The sequence below is a fragment of the Lepus europaeus genome, chromosome 4 (assembly GCF_033115175.1).
Source record: "Lepus europaeus isolate LE1 chromosome 4, mLepTim1.pri, whole genome shotgun sequence".
Classification (NCBI taxonomy): Eukaryota; Metazoa; Chordata; class Mammalia; order Lagomorpha; family Leporidae; genus Lepus; species Lepus europaeus.
In genome coordinates this window covers 48,138,590-48,161,770 of record NC_084830.1, presented here as the reverse complement: position 1 = coordinate 48,161,770, position 23,181 = coordinate 48,138,590, and the positions used below count along the sequence as shown (strand labels likewise).

At 44.5% G+C, this 23,181-nt stretch overlaps 2 protein-coding genes across 6 annotated transcripts in view; one reads left to right on the top strand and one right to left on the bottom strand.

The window, feature by feature from the left end:
* INTS8 (integrator complex subunit 8) overlaps positions 1–3,530 on the top strand; it is a 73,716-nt gene extending 70,186 nt beyond the window's left edge. Inside the window, exon 27 of the mRNA XM_062188224.1 lies at positions 3,147–3,530. Coding sequence (XP_062044208.1) covers positions 3,147–3,263 — 117 coding nt within the window. The 3' untranslated portion in view covers positions 3,264–3,530. The remainder of the gene's footprint in view (positions 1–3,146) is intronic.
* Positions 3,531–3,595: 65 nt separating this feature from the next.
* On the bottom strand, positions 3,596–16,661 carry CCNE2 (cyclin E2). 5 transcript variants are annotated; one of them, XM_062188229.1, is made up of 12 exons: positions 16,564–16,661; positions 15,424–15,463; positions 15,232–15,325; positions 15,100–15,156; positions 14,036–14,187; positions 11,893–12,028; positions 10,053–10,199; positions 7,748–7,843; positions 7,344–7,478; positions 6,384–6,495; positions 5,041–5,198; positions 3,596–4,699 (listed from the first exon to the last, which is right to left on the bottom strand). In XM_062188229.1, exons 2-12 carry the CDS (start codon positions 15,435–15,437, stop codon positions 4,586–4,588), a joined length of 1,215 nt encoding a protein of 404 aa, XP_062044213.1. In that variant the 5' UTR covers positions 15,438–15,463; positions 16,564–16,661; the 3' UTR covers positions 3,596–4,585. The 5 variants fall into 5 exon arrangements, with proteins under 5 accessions (XP_062044213.1, XP_062044211.1, XP_062044209.1 ...); XM_062188227.1 differs by having other exon boundaries at positions 15,232–15,328; positions 16,564–16,660; XM_062188225.1 differs by lacking the exon at positions 16,564–16,661 and adding an exon at positions 16,333–16,388 and having other exon boundaries at positions 15,232–15,328.
* Positions 16,662–23,181: the final 6,520 nt, after the last annotated feature.

Here is a 23,181-nt window from a genome sequence, read left to right as displayed (position 1 = left end):
TAAGCCTCCTCTTTGAAGTGTATACCTGTCTCCTTAGTGGCTTATCTAACCCGACTGTTCTCTCCATACATCAAGATTGATGAACTTACTCCTGACGCCTAGCTTTAGAGGTCTTCACCGGTGTTCTCTGCCAGCCACCCAGTCAGTCTTGTCTCGGTATTGGCCGACCTTTTTCTACATAAGATCATACACTGCAACCCCTTCTCTGCCAGTAACCTAACTTTCTCTGACTTCTTGGCTTCCAGTGTCTTACGACCAATGAAATGTTCAGGTTTGTGCCAGTGTTTCCTGCAGTGTGTCAGCCCCTTCTGTATTCCCTCCCTTCTCTTCTCACCCCAAGTACAACAAATAGCAGTCTGCAACTCTCACAGATACTAATTCACTTGGTCTGAAGGTGAGGTCCTGGAATCCAATTTTTTTTTCCCCAGGAAGATACATGTTATTTACTTAAAAAGGCAGAGCCAGAGAGAGAGAGAGAGAGATCTTACATCTGGTTACAGCCATCCCAGTTGGTAGCACCACAGTGCCAGCACTCTGGAACCTGATTTTTAAATGTCTCACTTAGTCTGATGATGAACCCTCACTAACTATGGTTGGCTGTCAGAACTTCTCTGTGATCGCCATTTCAGCATCTTTGCTTTTTTGTCCTTTAGCTCTCCTGGAGAAGTACTAGTCCTGATTCAGTTCAGTTATTTATGCTTTTTCTTTTCTTGGGGCACTGAGTCTTGTTCAAGAAGTCCTACAACTGTACAAACAGGTGCTACTGCCAAACCATAGTCTCAATCTTAACTGGATCCTCAGCTCTTAGGTTTTGTCCCCCACTAGTCATTGATCCACATTTCTTTCAGGAACTACTTTAGACTTGCCCTTGTTAAGTTCCCTGTCCTCCTTTGCCTTTTCTATTCTCAGAAACTTCCTTGCCTCTTGTATGCTTGTGATAGACCAGAAGACTGGCTAGTCTCTGTCTTCATGGAAATTTCCTTGGTAATTGTGGCCCATGTATGCCAGCTTCTTCTTTTTTTTTTTTTATTTGAAAGGCAGAGTTACAGAGAGGCAGAGAGAGGTCTTCCATCTGCCGGTTTACTCCCTAAATGGCCACAACAGCCAGAGCCAGGCTGGGCTGATCCGAAGCCAGGAGCTTCTTCTGGGACTCCCGTGTGGGTACAGGGGCCCAAGGACTTGGGCCACTCTCTGCTGCTTTCCTAGGCCATAGCAGAAGCTGGATCTGAAGTGGATCAGCCAGGACTCAAACCAGCACCCATATGGGATGCTGGCACTGCAGGCGGTGGCCTTACCTGCTATGCTACAGTGCTGACCCCTGTGCCAACTTTTAATTCCTGTGTCCTACCTTAAAAATATCTTACAGCTCTGCTCATTGTTCAGCTTTCTTCAGGTCAGTAAAAGAAGTTAGTCTCTAATGAAGGCAAATTTTTATGCTTTTGATTCTATCCCAAGGACATTTAATTCTTTTCCTGTATTGTCAACCTGTCCAATAGTCTGTAAACAATTTCACCCTAAATAAAAATCTTCTTTAAGATTTTATTTGACAGGTAGAATTACAGGCAGAGAGAGAGAGAGAGAAAGGTCTTCCTTCCATTGGTTCACCCCCCAAATGGCCGCTACCGCTAGAACTACGCCGATCCAAAGCCAGGAGCCAGATGCTTTCTCCTGGTCTCTCATGAGGGTGCAGGGTCCCAAGCACTTGGGCCATCCTCCACTGCCTTCCTGGGCCACAGCAGAGAGCTGGATTGGAAGAGGAGCGACCGGGACTAGGTGCCGGCCCCCCAAAAATCTTATTTATTGATTGTGCCTTCTGCCTCCAGTCAACTTTCATCCCTCTTAGTTGTTGTTGTTTTGTTTCTTTTTTTTTTGACAGGCAGAGTGGATAGAGAGAGAGAAAGGTCTTCCTTTTTGCCATTGGTTCACCCTCCAATGGCTGCTGTGGCCGGCTCATCATGCTGATCCGAAGCCAGGTGCTTCTCCTGGTCTCCCATGCAGGTGCAGGGCACAAGGACTTGGGCCTTCCTCCACTGCCTTCCTGGGCCACAGCAGAGAGCTGGCCTGGAAGAGCGGCAACCGGGATAGAATCCGGCACCCTAACCGGGACTAGAACCCGGTGTGCCAGCTCTGTAAGGCAGAGAATTAGCCTGTTAAGCCATGGCGCTGGCCTTTTTTTTTTTTTAATTCTTCAACTTGGTATAGTGTTACTTCTGCAGTCACTTTAACTGTTGACTCAAGGGTCACACAATGACAAAGACAGTGGATACTTTCAGTCCTATTTCAGTTACTAATATTTCCTTCCTTCCTTGAAATTCCCTTAGCTTCCCTGACATTTTTGATCCTTTTATCCGATTCTGATTTTCATTCTTGTGTCTCCTGTGCCTAAATTTGGGGTTTTTCCAAGTTCTTGGAAGTGTTCTGATTGTCTTACACTCTCTCAAGGTAATCTCATCCACCCATGGTTTTGACTATTTCTCTGGTCTTACACTTGAGACTTTTATAGCTAATTCTCTTTGGGATCCCTTTTTTTAAACAACTTTCTATAGATCTCATTACCAGCCTTTGCCATATGTATTGCTTCATACCTTCCACACTGACTAATCAGAAACGACTCATCCCTCTCCAAGCTATCAGGACAGTCTCATTTAAAGACGTTCTGATTGTTTTTAATCTAAATGTAGAATCTACGATCTTAAAACCATCTTCTTACTAAACAGTCCATTAGAAAACCGTAGATATTTAGTAGATTGAAATATGTATTTCTGATCATGACACTGAGTCAAAACAGTGTTGAGTGATTGTTTTTGCACGTTAAAAAAGCCTTAAACACAAGTTGTGATTTTTTTCAACCTGTTAAGTAGGAGCTTCAACTGTAAAACATGTAGTGTGTCAAGTAACCATACAGAGCTAGCTTACTGATATTTTCAGCTAAGTAAATGTACGTGGACTTACATAATATGTTTTTAATTCCATAAGCTGTGGTTCAGCAGCCAGTCTTTTCCTTAAGAGTGACTCTAGTCAACTTTGTTAATTTTTTCTGCAACTCTTAGTTAATTGTTAAGCTTTTGTTAGCTTTATATTATAGGTACTAGCAAGACCTGGTTTTTCATCATTCCTCTAATAACCTAACTTTTCTGTTTTGGAAGATCAAAGCCATCGGCCAGACAGAACTGAATGCAAGCAACCCAGAAGAAGTGCTACAGCTGGCAGCGCAGAGAAGGAAAAAAAAGTTTCTCCAAGCAATGGCAAAACTTTACTTTTAAACAGTTAGTTAAGTTTTTTAACTTTTATTTTTTAAACAACGGGCTAGAAATAAACAGTATTAAAAGATTGTTTATATAATACATATATATACATTTAGCGGTGTTTTCTTTTCAGACAAAAATACTGAAACAAATACTAGTTTAGAAACAAAACTATACATTAGACTTCATACCACAACAATAGCTTAAGTTTATAATTTCTTCAAAGGGAGAAGAGATTCACATGTCCAGCAACAAAATAAACTAGCAGTCTTTTTTTCTAATTAACCTACTTCTTGAGGCTGAAATTTTTGTCAAATTTCATAGTATAGCAAGTTCTTATGCCTTTTTAAAAAATAAATAGATTTCTTGGCATCAGCATACATTTAATCTTCTGCCTTAAGACAATACAAGTTTAAGTCAAGTGTTAAGCTTTATCACTTTGACACTGTCCTTATTTCATAACATAGGAATTTAAAAAGAACCTTAACAGTTTCTCATATAAATAAAGCCTTAATCACACTAAACTTTTTTAAAAAAGTCTTTAGGGATATCTTAGAGTAATAAAGTGACTTTCTCATATAAATAGCTTGAAAGCGTACTTAAGTTCTTCACCCAAATTGTGATTTACAAAAAGATTATTATAAAGCACCCTATATGTCAAATAAAGCCCCAAGTAGGAGCCACAGCATTTATCTTGTTTAATTTCTTTGGTACTCCCACTGTTTAGAACACTGTTCATCTAAGGCTTAGTAGTTAAAAAATGTTATGGCAAGGCAAATAAACTAGTTAAAAAAAAAGTTTAGATTTCACCATTTGTAACAATTCAAGTTTTATAATAGCTTGCTTGCTATAGCAGCTATAAATTAGTCACCTTATTACAAAACTGAACATTTGTAAACACATTTAAATTTTATTTTCAAGAACCAAATTGCACTAGTTAAGAGGGCAGGAATTTTGAGAATCTAAAAGCTAGATACAAAGCACTATTATCACTTACTGTACCCTTTAAGATAGCATTTACCTAGCCCAAACTCCAGTGGTAAAATTCCTGGTTTATAATGATAAATATAGTTAACACTGGATCAAAAAATGTTGCTGTGGCACAAATCGTGGCTGCCTTCTATCCAGTAACCTTGGGAATGAAGTCATCTTTGTAAACAAATTCTGCTATTTCCTTACCAGCTAACATAGGAATTAAATGTCTTTAGTGCCAATTTTAAGTGGCTTTAAAAATCTAAGGATGGCAGTGTAGCTTCTGAATTGGCTAGGACAATGGTAGTTAAGTTGCATGAAATTCTACCCAAAACTTGGTCAGTTCCAGCTTGTTCGGGTCCACATCTTTAGTGTTTTCCTGGTGGTTTTTCAGTGCTCTTCGGTGGTGTCATAATGCCTCCACTGCACACTGGTGACAACTGTCCCCCTTTTCTGAAGGAGTTTACATAATTTACTTCATCCTATACATGTAAAAAATTCATGCAGTGATTAGCAGCTAAGATAAAACATTGATATAGTCAGTAAAATTAACTTCTAAACACTTACTTGAGACTATTCGGGTTTAATACTTGTATAACGGTCTCTGTATTATGTATTTGCAATTGAGTAGTTATATTCTGTAGGTTCAATGACTTGTCAACTACTGGCACTGATCTTAAGACACTTTAAAAACTGTGCTTTGACTTAAACTTTTCTTCATTTTGAAATCGGTATACTCGTTAGAACTCCTAGCATCTTACATAGATCATTATCAGTTGCAGCGACTTACTAGGCATCAAGACCAAAAATCCCATAAACATACCAGCATAGCCAAATAATTTGTATGTGTTTGGATATTATGTCTGTCTTCCACAGGAATCTTCTTAAAAGTCTTCAGCTTCACTGGACACGTACTTTTTATGACACTAACAAAAGGCACCATCCAGTCTACACATTCTGAAATGTTGTCCCATTCCAAACCTTGGCAGAAAAAAAGTTAGAAAAATATGAAGGTTGTGTATCTTAAAGATGATATTTAAGAGGGAGACAGAGTTCTCATCTGCTCATTTCTCAGATGTCTGCAGTGGTCAGGGCTGGGCCAGGCTGAAGCTGGGAGCTCTAATCTGAGTCTCCCATGAGGGTCGCAGGGATCCAGCTACTTGAGTTGTCACTGCTGGCAGGAAGCAGTAGTCAGAGGCAGGAACCTTAACTGCTAGGTCAAATTCCCACCCCAAGATACTTATCTTAAAACCAATTTTAAAAAGAAACCCCAGAGACTGGCATGTGGCATAGCAGGTTAGGCCTCTGCCTGTGATGTCAGCATCCCATATGGATGCCAGGGTTTCAAGATCTGGTTGCTCCACTTCCAATCCAGCTCCTTGCTAATGCTCCTGGGAAAGCAGCAGAGGATGGCCCAAGTGCTTGTGCCCCTGCACCCACATGGGAGACCTGGAGAAGACTCTGGGCTCCTGGCTTCAGTCTGGCCCAGCCCCACCAGCTGTGGCCTTTTGGGGGAGTGAACCAGCTGATGGAAGATCTCTGTCTCTGTCCCCTCCTTTCTAACTCTGACTTTCAAATAAATAAATCTTTAAAAATAAAGTGATAAAAAGAAACCCCGTGGAGGGCATTTAGTCTAGCAGTTAAGATTGCCTGTGTCCCATTTCCGAGTACCTGCTTTGATCCTCAGCTTCTAGTGATGGCTCAAGTGATTGCATTCCTGCCACCCACGTGGGAGAGCTAGATTGTGTTCCCAGCTCCCAGCAGTCCACCTCTCGCTTCACATCCCCCTCACCCCCATGGGCTTCATGGGAGCTCACTCTCAAAGTTTAGTACGTCAGAAACAGATTATTGCTCTATCTTGAACAGGAAAAGGACTTAAGAACTTCATAAGTAGTACTGTCTACATTATATGAAATTCAAGTGGTCAAACCCCAAAGAATTAGAACTATTACTGAGTGACTTCAAATGGATTAAAGATCCATTTGGCCTTATTTGTGCTTGTGGATATACAATGAAGATTGCAAAGTGCTTCTAAACAGAAAGGAAGTCCTTAAATTACTAAGTTTTTTTCTACTAATTTGGAATTGAAGTTTGGCAGGATGTTACCAGTTCATAGAATAGTCCCATAAAAGTTGTGAACAGGAAGAATACATCAAAGAGCAGTACCTGAGGCTTTCTTAACCACTTGGATGGAGGTGAAGTGGCACAGGGCAGCAGCGGCCAGTATCCTGTACTGGAATTCTAATGAATCCACAGCTAGAACACACAGATCTAAAAGCTGAAACAAGAGGAAATACTATAATTAGGAGGAAGAGGGTGAATAGTACATGTTCTACAAAACATCAGTCAGCTAACATTTTAGAGGGCTTATTATGTGAACCATATGTCAGGTATTGCTAAGGCTCTAAGGATACAGAGAAAATAAGCCACCCTGAAGGAATTTGGCCTTGCATTGTTAGTCAGAGGGATGGCTACAGTGTCCTACAGAAAGGGTACCTGCTTCCTATTAGGGAAGACAGTGAGTGAAGCCTCCTGTTACTTAAATGAGTCTTAAAAACACATAGTCATCAGGAAGATTAAGAGGCAGGGAATGATCTAGATATAGGAACTACCAGGGACTTGGGCCATCCTCCACTGCACTCCCAGGCCACAGCAGAGAGCTGGACTGGAAGAGGAGCAACCGGGACTAGAACCCGGTGTGCCGGTGCCACAAAGTGAAGGATTAGCCTAGTGAGCCGCGGCACCGGCCCTGTAATATGTAACTTAAACAGGTACCCTAGTATTCAAGCATAAAGAGAATAAGGGGATCATACAGAATGATTCTGAACCATTATAAACTTATATACAACTGGCTGAAAAACACTTTACCCATTTTATGTCAAGAGATATGTAACTATTTTGTATCCCTAATGAATGAAAGTACTCAGGCTACTGTAAGAACTTTGTTTTTAGGGTTATTAAGCAACATATACATTCAGGACAATACATGTTACAAACCAGACTTTTTGGTCCATTTAAAGAATGAATTCAATACCATTACATTGTTGTATAGCCTATGTAAGAATAGACACACTAAAGAAACCCGTTTTAATGACATCAGCATAAATCCAATAAAAATATCAGTACCTGAGCTATTTGAATGAATGTTTCCTGAGAATACTGAGGTAGAAGAACTTTAGGAGCATCTTTAAGAGCATCAACTTGAAGAAAAAGATTTAGCCAGGAGATGATTGTTACAGGGCAGAGTTCCCATTTTAAAGCCTGTTAATGAAATTTTAAAATGCCCATTAAACATTGTAGGCACATATACCATATTATATAGACTTTAGAGGTTAAGTAAATTCCTCTCCTAGCCACCACCACTGTCAGTATTTCAATGCATTAACCTCTTAGAACTGGATGCCAATACTAAAAACCTTTAACTGTTTACATTATAGTATTTGAAATTCAGTCATAATTACTATTTTACCAGTAAAAAAAAAAATCTTTTACCAGATTGCAACTAGAAGTAAAAATGTAATTATTATTACCTTTAATATAATGAGTTCCATCCTTAAGATATCCTCTTCACTGCAAGCACCATCAGTGACATAAGCAAACTCTTGGAGTTTAGGAGCATAGATTTCCTTTAAATAGGAATTTTTCATTAAGCACAATTGAGATCAACACAGAAAATTATATACAAACTACATACACATTTCAGTTTGAAGGAAAGTTTCACAAAGTGATTTTAAATCTTAGTAAAATAATTCTGTAGCCAGAACAACACTGTATTTAAGATACTTTTCTAAGATTCAACAAATAAGATCTAGAAATAGGGGCTGGCACTATGGTATAGCAGGTTAAAGCCTCAGCCTGCAGTGCCAGCATCCCATATGGGTGTCACTTCGAGTACCAGCTGCTCCACTTCCAATCCAGCCCAAGTCCTAGGGCCCCAGCAACCACATGGGAGACCTGGAAGAAGCTCCTGGCTTTTGGCTTCAGCCTGGCCTAGCCCTGGGTCATGGCAGCCATTTGGGGAATGAACTACTGGATGGAAGATCTCTGTCTTTCTCTGTAACTTTGCCTTCCAAATAAATAAACCTTTCAAAAAAAATCCTTTATCTTAACAGAACAAGGTTAATCAAAAAATATTTTATATAATTTGGCTGATGACAGGTCTGTTTGAACAGTTCAGACAAGAGCAACTAGAATGATCAAAGGATTACAAGAGGGGCCTGTGCTGTGGTGTTGCAGGTAAAAGCTGCCTTCTGCGATGCCAGCATCCCATATAGGCACCTGGTTGTGTCCTGACTGCTCCACTTCTACCAGCTCCCTGCTAGTGGCCTGGGAGAAGCAGAAGAAGGTGACCAGAGTGCCTGGGCCCCTGCCACCGTATGGGAGACCCGAATGAAGCTCCTGGTTTCTTCCTGGCCAAGCCTGGCTGTTGTGGCCATCTAGGGGAGTGAACAATCAGATGGAGGGTCTCTCTTGCTCTCTTCTAACTCCTAGGAGAAAAGGCTTTTAGTTTAAAAAAGCCTAGTATTTTCATCTAAAAGATATTTGAAACACAGCATGATTTTAGGTAAGGAAAGACTGAATATGAACTTGTGCACCCAGTATGGCAGATTTGGAGGGGATAGCCTAAGCTCACAAGACATATACCAAAGGAAAAGAAAAATGTACTGAAGAAAAATGATCACAATCCTTCATTTACGCCTAAAATATTAGCAGCTACAAAAATTTTCAATGAAAGCATTGACAGTATCCATAACATAATCTTTTAAGAAAAGCAGATCGAAGGGCAGCACTATATATGGCACAGCAAACTAAGCCACTGCTTTGAACACCCACATTCCATATTGGAGTTCAGCCAGTTCGAGTCCCAGCTACACCATGTCCAGTCCAGCTCCCTTCTGATGCACCTGTGAAGCACTGGAAGATGGCCCAAGTGCTTGGACTCTGTCACCCATGAAGGAGACATGCATGGAATTCCTGGCTCCTGGCTTCAGCCTGTGGGTGTTGAAGCCATTTGAGGAGGGAACCAGCAGATGGGATCTCTCCTATAAGTAAAATATCTCCAAAAAAGAGGGAAAAATGCAGGTTGAGAGTATGTGAAGGAAAAATCTCAAGCAGGAAAGGAGTTGCCTTCTATCATGGAACCATCATGAGATACAAAAATATAGTCCAGGTAAACCATTATCCTTACTTATTATAGCACTTTTTTTCAGTTGATTCCTCAGTTTTCCATTTATTAATTTGAAAGGGCGAGTGAGAGAGATTATCTCCCATCTGCCAGTTCACTCCCCAGATGGATGCAACAGCCAAGGCTGGGCCAGGCTAAAGCCACCATCCTGGAACTCCACCCAGGTCTCCATGGGTGGCAGGGACCCAAGTACTTGGGCCATCTTCCACTGCCACTGCTTTCTCAGGTGCATTAGCAGGGAGCTGGATTGGAAATGGAGAAGCTAGAACTCCAACTAGCACCCATATAGGATGCTGGCATTGTAAGCAGCAGCTTAACCTGCTGTGCCATAACCCTGGCCCCAGGAGTTTAGTTTTCAAAGACTATTCTGTTGAATCTCGAAGTCATAGTTAGTATTTTTGATAGAATTTACCTAAATACTAATTCCAGAATCTAAACCAGAGACCAGTGATAGGCTCAGCCACTACAGAAGAGCTAGGAGAATTTTTTCGTCTATCCTCATAATGTCCAGAAAATAAATACTGAAGAATGAAACCAATCACCTTTCTTAAGGAATTAACAGGGAAAAAAATAGTATTTGGGATTAATGTGCTGATTAGGAAAACAAAGTTTTCTATTCATATATCTATGAATAAACTTTGAGAACTTACCTCAAGTTTGGAAGCAATGAATAATGAGGTAATCCCAATGAGTTGAAGCATATTTTTATTTATATCCTTTTGTGTCAACATAAATCTATCAAAAAAGTCTTGTGCAAGATAAAATGTTTCTCTGTGAAGTGTGTATACTTCACATACCTAGAGAAGAATCCAAACATTTAAATATTCTGAGTTTCTCCTAATTAGAAAACCATCTTTTAGCATATAGACCTTACAGTACTTTTAAGCCAAACAAATTAACATGTACAAATAGGATAAACAAATCTATTACCATCCCACTTTACTCTTATTAGCTTTGCTGTTTTTTCCCCTCTATATTTTTACCTCATTTGTTTTTCATTTTACTGTACTGGCCAGTAATATAGAGGAATACTGAATACATAACAATGACAGACAAAATCTTAGGATTTCCCTATTAATAAAAACCTGTCATTTCAATGTTTATGACAAGGAAAGCTTTTAATTCTCACACCAAAAAGTAGGTATGATTATTTCCATCTTGGAGATGAGGAAACAGGGATAGAAATACATGAGTTTTGAATAAACATATTTTACCATCAGGATAGGAGGCAGGTGTCTGGACTCGTGGTCAGGATGCCAGTATCAGAGTGCCTGAGTTTGATGCCTGCCTCTGACTCCAGTTTTCTGTTAGTGAAGACCTGGGAGGCACTAGTTATGGCTCAAGTGATTTGTCAACTGAGAGGCCTGGGTAAGTTTGTGGCTCCAGTTTCAGTATTGCTGGCATTTGGGGAATGAACCAGCATATGAAAGTTTGCTCTCTGTATCTCTTTATTTACCTCTCAAATGAATAAAGTCAGGAATGGATGTTGAATTTCATAAAATGTCTTTCACATCTATTGAGATATTAGGAATTTTATAATTTAAACTATTAAGGTAATAAATTAGTATCTTTACATTCTTAAACTGAAAGAATAACACTGATTTTTTTTTTTTTAAGTTGATTCCAGGATCACTAGATGTTTTCAGAAAGTCAAAACTCAACTACCTTCTTGTATCTGCATGATTAAAACTAATCTTCCTTTCTGATGCAAACGAACATTTTGTAGTCTTAAAAACTTTGATGGTTTCTGTGATCTGTGCTGCCATGTGTTACTCCACCAAAAAGCCTGTAGTCTTTCTCCCTTAGAATTCATTATCTTTGACTTAACACAGACAAGAGCAAGTACCCAAGAGTTGGAAGAAAATCAATTTGTCTTTCACACAAGTAATTATTTTCCAAAAAGTAAGTCTAGAGATTTTTTTAAGCATTAATTTCTAAAAAGAGACCCACAAGAGCAGAAATTCTGGCATAGATCAATAGAGATTTCAGCATCATTATTCCTTTAAATTAATGGCACAGTATATTTCTGAAAAGAATAAAATATATAGTAAACTGACACTAACAGAGGGCCTATGGCTTTTTGCTGTTCAATGCCTCTTTATGGTTTAGGACATAGAAATCAGGATTCCCATTCACAATGCAGATTTTAATAAAGCTGAGGGCTCAGAAACCTACTCATGGTCTTTTGTCTTGCATAGCAGAATCCAAAACTTGATCAACTATACTTTATGTTCATTTGAGTATCCACAGCCCCTGAACCCAGTGCCTGATGTATAACAATGCCCACAGTTGGCAGGAATTCTGAGTTGGATTTAGGTCATATATAGTGTCTGTGCCACAATCTTATTCTTAGTCATTTTGCACTTTGGGTACCATCAATTATAGTAAGTACCCCTCAAAAGATGGCCTGAGGACACATGGAAAGCAGTTTACATCTTAATATTTTTCCATCATACAGAGACAAAGAAAATTTATATTACTGGAACATACCTCTAAAAGCCAGTCTAGAAGTATTGACCTCATTTGTGGTTCCAGGTCAGAATGCAGAACTTCAAAATGCTTGTCATGAACATACCTGCTTTCCTTTTTTAACATGTTTAGCCAAACCTCTTTTGAACATCCCCAGCTATGGAACAGGAGAAAAATACAATTTAAATTCTATCTATATAATATAAAAACTGTCTGTTTTACATAGAATAAATAAAACTTCCAAGCAGAACTTGGAAAAAGCTCATAGATTAGGAAAAATGTCTTTTTAAAGAGATTTTTTTATTTAAAAAGCAAAGAGAGAGGGAGAAAGCCATATAGTTGGGGCTGGACAAGGCCAAAGCCAAGAACCAGTGACTCCATCTTGGTCTCCTACATGGGTGGCAGGGATTAAAGTACTTGGGCTATCTTCTGCCTTCCCATGTGCATTTGCAGGAAGCTGGATCAGAAGTGGAGTAGCAGGGACTCAAGCCATGCTCTGAAAAGAGATGCTGGAGGCATTAGAAGCACTGACTTTACCTGCTGTATGACAACACTGGCCTTTAATTTTTAGAAGCATTTCTTTTGCATCAGAAAATAGAAGTCTGGGGGCTGACATCCCATATGGGCACTGGTTTGAGTCCCTCCTGCTGTACTTGGCAATTTTGCTCCCTGCTAATGCACCTGGGAAAGCAACAGAAGATGGGCCAAGTGCTTGGACTCCTGCACCCATGTGGGAGACCTGGAAGAAGCTCCTGGCTTCAATCTGGCATAGCCCTGGCTGTTGTGGCCATCTTGGGGAGTAAACCAGCAGATGGAAGATAGATCTCTCTAGCTCTTTCCATAAATATTAAATAAATATTAAAGAAAAATAAGCCTGAAATGATGTACCAAGAACATGGACTACAATAGTTGGTAGGTATTAAAAGAGTGCTTTTCAAAGACCAGCATTGTGGCTTAGCAGGTTAAGCTGCTGCCTGTGATACTAGCATCCCAAATGGGTTCAAGTTTGAGTCCCAGCTGCTCCAGTTCCAATCCAGCTCCTTGCTAATGTGCCTAGGAAAGAGAAGCAGAGATGGCCCAACTGTTTGGGCTCCTGCATCCATGTGGGAGACCTGGAAGCAGCTCTGGGCTCCTAGATTCTTCCCGGCACACCAGCTGTTCTGGCCATTTGGGGAGTGAACCAGTCATGGAAGATTGCTGTCTGCCTCTCCCCCATGTAACTCCACCTTTCCAGTAAGTAAAAATAAATCTTAAAATTTTCAAAGGTTACTGTTGAAGTTTTTTCCAAAAACATTAAAAAGTTAAAGCATATTATCACAATAGAGACAAGTCTCAATCACCTGCAAATAGATCATCAATAGTAGTCACCTTTAAAGGGAGTAAGGTGGCACAAAGTGTAGAGGAGGGGGAGTAGTGAGTTTTTAAATGTCTGATTCCATTAATTTATTAAAGCCAAAAATAAGTTAATACATTACATTTTGTATAAGCTGTACTTATACAGACTAAAAAAAAAGAAACATAGGTGTTACTAAGTTTGGTAGTAAATGTATACATCAGTTGAACATGCCATACAGGTTAAAATGTTTCTGTCTTAATTTAGGTAAGTTATTTAAACTCCATTAGAAAAGTTCTGGTGGGCAGGTGTGTGGCACAGCAGTTAGAGCACTGCTTTGGATGCCTACATCCCGAGTGCCTGGGTTCAAGTCCTGCATCTGCTTCTGATTCCAGCTTCCTGCTCATGCACACCCTAGGAAGGTAGCAAATGATGGCACGAGTGGTTAGGTCCCTGCCACCAACCTGGGAGACCTGGATTGGATTCCAGGCTTCTGGCTTTGGCCTGGCCCATTGTTGGGCATTTGGGGAGTGAAGTAGTGGATAGGAGACCTCTGTTTCTCTGAGTTTCAAATAAAAGTTTTTTTTTAAAGTGCTTGTAAGTTTGATAATACTCAGCAAACACAGGAAAATTATTTTATAGATTATGTTTTAAATACCCATATCATGTGCAAGTAACAGAACTCTCAAAGTAAAACATGCTTAACAGTACGGAAAGCAGTTTTTTTCTTCACATTTTTTCTCTTATAGTGAAAGCAAAAGATAACTTGAAATAGTTATATTAAATCAGTATAATTTTAATCTGATATAAAGTCACTGAAATTTTTCTTACCTTAAATCAGGCAAAGGTGAAGGATTAATAAAAAGATTTGTGAATCTGTAATTTGTAAATCTGGAGAAGTCGCTTGTTCCTATTTCTTTATGGGGTGTTTCAATAATAATGCAAGGACTGATTCCCCCAGATAATACAGGTGGCCAGCAATTCTGTCAGTATAAAAAAAAAAAAACTATTTGTGCAATAGGAAACCTTAGCTTTTGTTGTGTATGTTTCATCACTGAAAGCTAATATTTCTAGGCCATCTGTAGTTTTAGCTAATATAGCTGACAATCTAGCTAACTTGACATTCATATTTTATAAATAAAGACATACTGCTCTTTCAGTCTTCATACAGAGTAACAGGATGTTTTAGACAAAAATCCTGGTAATAGAAGACATTCTGTATTAAAGTAGAAGTAAGAAGAAAATATATTTTGTATAAAATGCTAATCACCTTCAAGATCATAAAATGCAGTTGTCTGTATTTAGAAATAGCAGGGGTACTTTTAAAAAAATTCTCTTTAAGTTAAACCTGTTGTGATATTTCAGAATATTACAGTACTTGAATTCAAAACCTTAAAAATTGAATCAAGTGGGACCAATTACTTAAAGGATCTTTTATCCAATAATGCAGGTTTCAAAGGGAATTACTATCTTTAAGTGCTTTCTGTACAAAATATAGGAAGAGGTAGCAAAAGGTGGCTTCTAGGCTGTCAGAGATCTCACATCCTATTTATGCCCAAGAAGCAGCTATTAGGATCCTGCACGATAGTCTGAGAGGGAACAAAGAGTGTATCGGACAGATTAGGCGGGCCCTGGTGCACCAGGCAGTTCCAAGAGGGAGGGATTTACAAAAAGGAACCAGCTGCTTCAAGGCAAACTTACTCTGCAGCTGTAGTAGGATTCAAGCACACAGAAACCACCCCCAAACAAGCACCTTCCTGCTAACCTCTGAGGGCATTCAAAAGTAAAAGTGTCAGTAATCTTTCTATTGCGAAGCAGTAACACACAGAATTCCATTAATGCACGAGTATCTGGTATTTGACGCCCCAAGCCCTCCCAACCCAGTTCTACCTTACCCTAATCTCATACTGATGTTTCTTGGTGACCTTTTCCTCTTTTCTCTTTTTGACATCCTGAAAAACAGAAAGAGCGTTAGTAAGCTAAAGTCCCAGCAAGTAATTTTCCCCCTCCTTTTTCCCTTAAATCACCTGGGCTATTTTTCTCTTCTTGGCCTGGATTATCTGGGCTTCTTGTGGGGAATCCGTCTGACTGGGCTGGGACTGCTGCTTAGCTTGTAAACGACTACTGTGGTGAATTGTGGAAAAGGAAGTTTAATGAGTAAGTCATGCGTTTCGAAGGCAGCCGCTAATTTTGAAACCTGTCTCCAAGACAAATATTACCTGCGTCTTGACATTCTCTTCTTCCAGGTGTATGTAAACTCTGGGGGGTGGGGGGGGGGGAGAAAAACCAGAGTCAAATAGGCTGTCATCCGTAGTCTCACATGCCGGCCCGTTCCCTCGCAAGGTGGTCTGAGCCATTTTACCGCGCTGTCTCCGGCTCTGGTAATTAACTTCGGACACATGCCTGCGTTTGCTCCACTGAATGTGCAGAAATTGCACCGCGGACACCGTGAACGCGCAGCAAGGCAGGTCTCCCCGAAACGAAGAGTTTGGCTCCCTCACCTCCTCCCTTGTCCGGCCGGAGTGGGGCGTGTGGGGCGGCCCCTTGGCCGCCTGCACGAACCCTGGGGAGCGAGGGCTGAGGAGGCCCAGCGCTGTGGAGAAGCCGGTTCCGCGCCAATTTGGAGAGCGGCGGCGGCGGCGGGGAGCAGGGGGCGGAGGAACCGAGACTGGTGTCACGTCCTCCAGCCCACTCTCCTCCTGCCCAGCCTCCTGGGCGCTGCCCGCGCTTGCAGCGGCACCGGACCCCCACTCCAGACGCGGGCAGCGGGAAGAGCCAAGGGGCAAAGGAGAAACCGGGCTGGTCCAACTTCCCTCCCCGTTTAGGGGCCCGGATCCCCGTCCCTCTCCCGCCGGATAGCTCTCCAAAGGCGGATGGGACTGAGACGTCCCTAGGATGAGGGACTTTTCCTGGCCTCTACTGAGGGACGGCCTCCATCCCCAGTCGCGTTTCCATCCCTTGCCGGGGTCCTGACAGGGAGGAATCGCGGGGACCCATCCCCTGCCAGTCGTCTAGTGCCCGGCCGTCCCATCTTTCCTCCCCCACGCTCCCGCCCGCGGGAAGGATCGGCCCAGCAGGGCTTTCTTTGCTCCCACATCCCCCCGCCTCTACGCCCAGCACCTCCTCACCGCCAGACCCGCTACCGCTCGGCTCAGCTGGCGCCGGCGCCAACCCAATATATAGGCCGGGCCGGGCCCGCCCCGCACGCATGCGCCCCAGACTGACACCTCCGGACAGCGCGCTCCCCTCCCCCGCCCGCGCGCCACTCGCCCGCCCGCGCGCGCGCCGCGCCAGGCCCTGCCTTCAGCGCGCGCCGATCCCTTCCCAATGGCAGCGCGGCCCCCTGCGCTCTGCTTCACCTGCCCTCACGGCAGCCGGCGGCGGAGTCGCTCAGAGGCGCCTCATACAGGGCTCCCCGCCGTCGGGCTCCTGCCCCTTCCCACCGCACCGCCCGCATCTGGGGCTGTCAGGCCGCGCACGCCACGGCGTACGACGAGGCGGCGGCGGCTCGGGCGAGCATTCCGAGTCGAGTGCCCGGGGAGCGCGGTCCCGCGGGGCTCCCGGCTGTCCCGCCAAGGCCTCAGGGAACCCGGGTTTTCCTGAGAGGAGCGGGGCCGGGGAGGGCCCGCCCCTTGAGGCGGAGCGCCGCTCTGGCAGACGCGCTGGCCAATCGGAGGCCAGGGCGGCTGCACAACGTGGAGCGGCCGCGGATGTAAACACAGCCCGGGGCGCCACGGGACACGTGCGCCGCGCGCCAGCCGCTGGAGCCCGGGAGCCCGGGGCCGCCTCTGCCCCGCCTCGGGGGCCACGCTCCGGGGTGGCGTCTGCAGCCCGCCGGCCGAGGTACGTTCCGGCCCCGCTCCCCGTGGGCTGGCTCACTACTCCCCCAGCCCGCCCCTTCTCGCAGCTGCCCGCGCGGGAAACGCTCACGCCGGCCTGCCCTTCCTCTCCTCCAGACCCGGTCCCCGCAGGACCAAACAGCTTTCGGGGACGGCATTCCCCCTCTCGCAAGCGCGGCGGCCCCGGGGCTCCTGCTGCCGAGAACGGTCGCCTCCACGTGCAGGCCTCGGGCCCGCCCGCCGCGCCCCGCCCCGCCGCCAGCGCGCCCTGCAGAGCCCGCGCGAGCCGCCTGCGCGGGAGGGAACCGCCCGCCTCCGAGCGCTCGCGGTTGGCGCCAGGCCCGGCGCGTTTCCTCAGCTTTCCCCCGGTGTTTAAGCTCCAGGGCCCCCAGCTCCCTCTGTGTATGCCCCCCGCCCCAAGACTGCACAGCTCCGAGCGGGACGTGCGGACGGTACTCCAGCGGGCTTTGCCGCACGACTGCAGGAACAAAGCCCCTCGGGGCGGAGGACCCGCGGCAGCCGGGGCCCGAGGCGGGCAGACCGGCGTCCGAGCTCCCCGGCCCCGAGCGCGGAGCCCTTCCCGAGATGCACCAGGCGGCGGGGCCGCCCGCCCGGCCTTTGTGCTCCGGGACCTGCGCTCTCCCGGCGCCGCGGCCGGCGAGTCTTCAGCATGCTTCCCCTTCCGATACCGTTTGACGACCCCGCCAGCGGTGTTCTCTCCCCCGGTTTTACGCCTAAGGGGCTTGCCCGAGGTGATGCAGAGTGAGAAGGGGTCCTCGTCCTGCTTGCGATGGCTCCCTCTGCAGCCGTTCAGGCGCTGCGTGGAGCTCTAGCATCCTGAAGGCCAGGAAAGGGAGTCTCCCACAGGCTTGGCGTTAGCTGAGCGCCAGCGAAACCGGCGGCCTACAGAAGCTGCTGGAAATACACTGAGAGCCGGGAATGTCTGTTACCATGGTGCGGTTAGCCTCTGAGTATTGTACACCCAGCTCTGTTACCAGAAACATACGTGGGTCGTCCCCTGGACTAGGATGTGCCTACAGAGCCATGGTGGTGAAGCAGAAATTGGGAACAATCCCAAGACAGCCCGGCCGCATCGCAAGTACCTGGTCAGACAGATGGGTCTGTGAGGAACGTGGGCTCCCCGTCTGCGCTGGTGCAGGTCACTAGATCCCTCTGAGCGCTGCTTTTCCCTGGAAAAGATGTAACAAGACACTCGTCTCCAGGGTTGTTTTCAAGGATAAATTTGATCATAGAGAGAGAGATGCTGTCTCCCATATGTACCTGTCACAGGGCAGATGTTCAGTAAGCATTAGCTCCTCTTTTATCCACCCCGCTTTGCCATTAGAAATTTAAAAGTTATTTGAAGGATTATACATGAAACAAGACTGAATTCTAAAATTTCTGTTTTCCAGAATGTTTAGTCATCCTTTATGGGTACCTACGTTAGGCATCATAGTTCAGTTTTTCACCCCTTGTTTCATGTTTTCACATGTTCATTTTTAGCTTCCTCTTTTCATTTTTTTTTAAAATTTATTTTATTTATTTGAAAGAGTTACAGAGAGAAGTAGAGACAGAGAGAGAGGTCTTCCACCTGCTGGTTCACTCCCCCACGTGGTTGCAGTGGCAGGAGCTGCGCCAATCAGGAGCCAGGAGCTTCTTTCCAGTCTCCCACGTGGGTGCAGGGGCCCAAGGACTTGGGCCATCTTCCACTGCTATCCCCCGCCACAGCAGAGAGCTGGATCAGAAGAGGAGCAGCCAAACTAGAACCGTGCCCATGTGGGATGCCGGTGCCTCAGGCCAGGGGTGTTAACCCACTGTGCCACAGCACCAGCCCCTTCACTCAGTTTTAAAACTCACCTACTTTGAAATGCCTGAAATTCTTTTATACTTGCAATAATTTCAGAAAATATTTAACACTTTCTAAAGTGCCTTTTTCCTATTGTACAAGCAGAGTTAAAACATCATGGTGAATAAACTGTTGACCATGTGTGTCTTTTGGGCAATGATTTGATTGCTCCCAGTAGTTTCCGGGGGAAGAAAAACGAGATTCTTGGAGACATAGGGTTAAAAAGACAACCAGGCCCAGCACATCCTTGCCTTGCTTCTGTGCCTTTGTCCTGCCTGCCCTGTGCTCTGCAGCTCTCCTCACATCACAGCAATCAGCTGTTCAACTGTGCTTTATATCCAGGTGGGCCTTGGACCTTGTTTTGCTAACTCTTTATAGCCAGTACCCAGCAACTGAAAGGCAGATGTAGCAGGGTTTGGTTAAATGCTGATGTAAGTTGTTCATAGGAGATCCTATTTAACAGAGCTGTCACTCTGTAGGTTGGAGTGATGGATGGTAGAGTTACTCCTATTCAGTATAAGGCTGACTTTTTGATTAATGGATTATAGATTTACAGAAAAAAAAATGAACAGGTAGAACAGGGCTTCCACATACTGGCCCCTGCTCACCTCACACAGCTGCCCCTAGGACTGACACCTTATAGTACAGCACGCTTACCTATATGTGACACCAGGGTTACAGGGAGTCAATGTGTGTGCCTTATGATTAACTCAAGTTCATACTTTGTTTCCTTAGTTTTTGCTTATGTCTTCCTCGCTCCAGGATCCCACACTGCAATGTTATGTCTGCTTAGGCTACCTGCTCTGTGATGGTTTCTCAGACTCCCCTTCTTTTGGATGACCCAGCCAGTTTTGAGGAGCGTTGGTAAAGCATTTTGTACACTGTCCTCTCTGGGAATCGATGCTCTCTTGGTCTACCTGGGGTGCTGAGTTAGGGGGAGGAAGATCGTCGAGGTGAAGAGCTTCATCACGTTCTCAGGGGTGCCTGGCGTCTTTCAGTGTTCACGCTGACTTTGATCACCTCCCTGGCTGAGGTGTGTTCTGTCAGTCAGGTGTCGCCACTGAACAGTTACCTTATTGCCTTGGTTTTCAGGCTGTGCTGTCTGGAAGGAAGTCAGTACATGCAGCCCACAGCTAACAAGAAGGGAGTTATGCCTCCCCTCCAGCAGGGTGAAGTATCTGTTATTTGATTTCTTCTTCTGAATTGGAGATTTGTCTCTTCTTCCCCACGTATTAGCTTATTCATTTATTTACGTCAGTATGCATTCATAATATTCTATAATTTGAATCAGAATTCAATAATAGTTTATCACTCAGATTGTTCAAGTCTTTGATCATGGTATTTTAAATACATTTTTATTGTCATGGAGCTTATTTGAAACTAAATAAAAATGAATAATGCTTAATGGTAATCTGTATTTCTCACATAAGAAAACATTTTTCCCACTTAATGAAATTTGCTTATCGGCTGGCGCAGCAGCTCAATAGGCTAATCCTCTGCCTAGCAGCTCCGGCACACCAGGTTCTAGTACTGGTCGGGGCGCCAGATTCTGTCCCGGTTGCCTCTCTTCCAGGCCAGCTCTCTGCTATGGCCCGGGAGTGTAGTGGAGGATGGCCCAAGTGCTTGGGCCCTGCACCTGCATGGGAGACCAGGAGAAGCACCTGGCTCCTGGCTTCGGATCAGCACGATGCGCCGGCTGCAGTGGCCATTGGAGGGTAAACCAACGGAAAAAAGGAAGACCTTTCTCTCTCTCTCTCTCTCTCTCACTGTCCACTCTGCCTGTAGGGGGGAAAAATTTGCTTATCTTCTGTGCTTATCCAAAATACATCAAAAGAAAGAAAAAAAAAACCTGTGATTTTTAGTAATGGATTACCAGTTAAACTATTCCTTTTATTGCCTCATCAAGAGCATTCTTAAGTGAAACTGGATTTTTTTTCAAAGATTTTATTTATTTATTTATTTATTTATTTGAGAGGCAGAGTTACAGAGAGAGAGAGAGATAGAGAGGTCTTCCATCCATTGGTTCACTCCCCAGATGGCTGCAATGGCCAGAGATGAGCTGATCTGGAGCCAGAAGCTTCTTTCAGGTCTCACATGTGGGTGCAGGGGCCCACACACTTGGGCCATCTGCCACTGCTTTTCTAGGCCATACCAGAGAGCTGGATTGGAAGAGGAGCAGCCGTGACTAGAACCTGTGCCCATATGGCATGCCAGTGCCACAGGCAGAGGCTTAGCCCACTATGCCACAGTGCCAGCCCCAAAACATTTTTTTAAATCAAACTGAGAGTGGCAGGGGTAGCCTTGTGGTGTAGTGTGTAAAGCCAGCATCTGCAATGCTGGCATCCCATATGGGTGCCGTTCATGCCCAGCTGTGCCACTGCCCATCCAGCTCTCCGCTAATGTCTTAGGAAAGCAGTGAGAGATGGCCCAAGTGCTTGGTCCCCTACCATTGAGAAGAAGCTTCTGGCTTTGGCCTGGCTGTTACAGCCATTTATGAACCAGCTGATGGAAGATCTCTGTGTGTGTATGTCTCCCTCTCTCTGTAACTCTGCCTTTCAAATAAATGAATCTTTAAAAATAAATAAACTAGGGGCCGGTGCTGTGGCATAGTGGATAAAGCCACTGCCTGCAGTGCTGGCATCCCGTATGGGCACCGGTTTGAGTCCTGGCTGCTCCACTTCCAATCCAGCTCTCTACTATGGCCTGAGAAAGAGGTAGAATATGGCCCAAGTCCTTGGGCCCCTGCACCCACGTGGGAGACCCAGAAGAAGCTCTGTCTCCTGGCTTTGGATTGGTGCAGCTCCGGCCGTTGCGGCCAATTTGGGAGTGAACCGTTGGATGGAACACCTTCCTCCCTCCCCCTCCACCCCCCGCCTCTCCTTTTCTCTGTGTGTAACTCTGACTTTCAAATAAATAAATAAATCTTAAAAAAAAATAAACTAGGGTTAGCAGTGAAGAGTATGACTCTTAGAATAATTTAGTGCCACTGCCTTAACGTCTGCCAAAGTACTAGTAGCTTTATCCAACAGTAAATGTTAGCACAATAAAAGGAAAGATGTATTAATTCTATTAGTAAATTACTATAAAGTAGTTTTGATTTCATGCTGTATCTAAATGGGTCTTTGGGACTCCCACAGGTCCATAGAGTACACATGGAGAACTGTAAATCCAGTTGCCTGGAATCCTGGTAATCAACTTAGTCATACCTTTCATTCTCCTCTACTCCAAAATCAGTTAACGTTTCCTGAGTAAGATATGCTAAGCTGCATCCTAAAATTTTTTTAAAGAAAGATTTATTGCGATTTCCCCAGCCCTGCTCTGTTGGGACTGGTGAACCTTGCCTGGGAGCAGAATTCCAATAAAAGCTTGTGAATTAAAAAAAAAAAGAAAGATTTATTTGAAAGGCACAGTTATGGAGAAAGGGAAAGGGAGAGAGAGATCTTCCATCCTCTGGTTCATTCCCCAGATGGCCACAATGGCTGGGGCTGGGTCAGGCCAAAGCCGTGAGCCAGGAACCCCCCATCCAGGTCTTCCACATGGGTGGCAGGGGTCCAACTACTTGGCTTCCACTGCCTTCCCAGGCTCATTAGCAGGGATCTGGATCAGAAGCAGAGCAGCAGGGACTCTTAACTGCCACAGTGTAGCCCTAAACTTCTGCATAGTAGTAGCTCCTTTAATCCTTCACCAGTACCATGAGACAGGAGTTATTATTGGCATTCCTGTTTTACACATGAGAAAGCTGAAATGTGACTATAATTTGCCCGAGATTCCTGTGGAGTCTGACTCCAGCATCTCTGTACTATACTGCCTCCATTTGTCACCATTCATCCTTTTCTGATTCCAGCTCATATCCAAGTGAATCTTTATTGCCTATGCCTTAGCTCAGGACTTAATTCTCTCCTTAGTGTATTGACCTCCTAACTCATTTTTGTGACACACTGACCCTCCAGTCTGCCTTCCAGTGCAGTGTCAGGGCTCTGTTTCCAAAGCTTAGATCTTCCCATGCTGTTACTCTGCTTAAAACTCTTCTAAAGGGCCAGCGCCTTGGAGCAGTAGGTTAATCCTTCGCCTCTAGTGCTGGCATCCCATATAGGGCTGCTCCTCTTCCAGTCCAGCTCTCTGCTGTGGCCTGGGAAAGCAGTAGAAGATGGCCCCAGTGCTTGGGCCCCTGCACCCACATGGGAGATCTGGAAGAAGCACCTGGCTCCTGGCTTCAGGTTGGCACAGCTCTGGCCATTGTGGCCATTTGGGGAGTGAACCAATGGAAGGAAGACCTTTCTCTCTGTGTCTCC

Excerpts from the sequence above, each read along its gene's own strand:
- CCNE2 (XM_062188227.1), bottom strand. Across the intron at positions 7,844-10,052 it reads TCATTGCTTCCAAACTTGAG|GAAATCTATGCTCCTAAACT; the intron begins GTAAGTTCTCAA and ends TCCTATTTAAAG. Across the intron at positions 6,496-7,343 it reads CATTCATTCAAATAGCTCAG|CTTTTAGATCTGTGTGTTCT; the intron begins GTACTGATATTT and ends CTCTTGTTTCAG.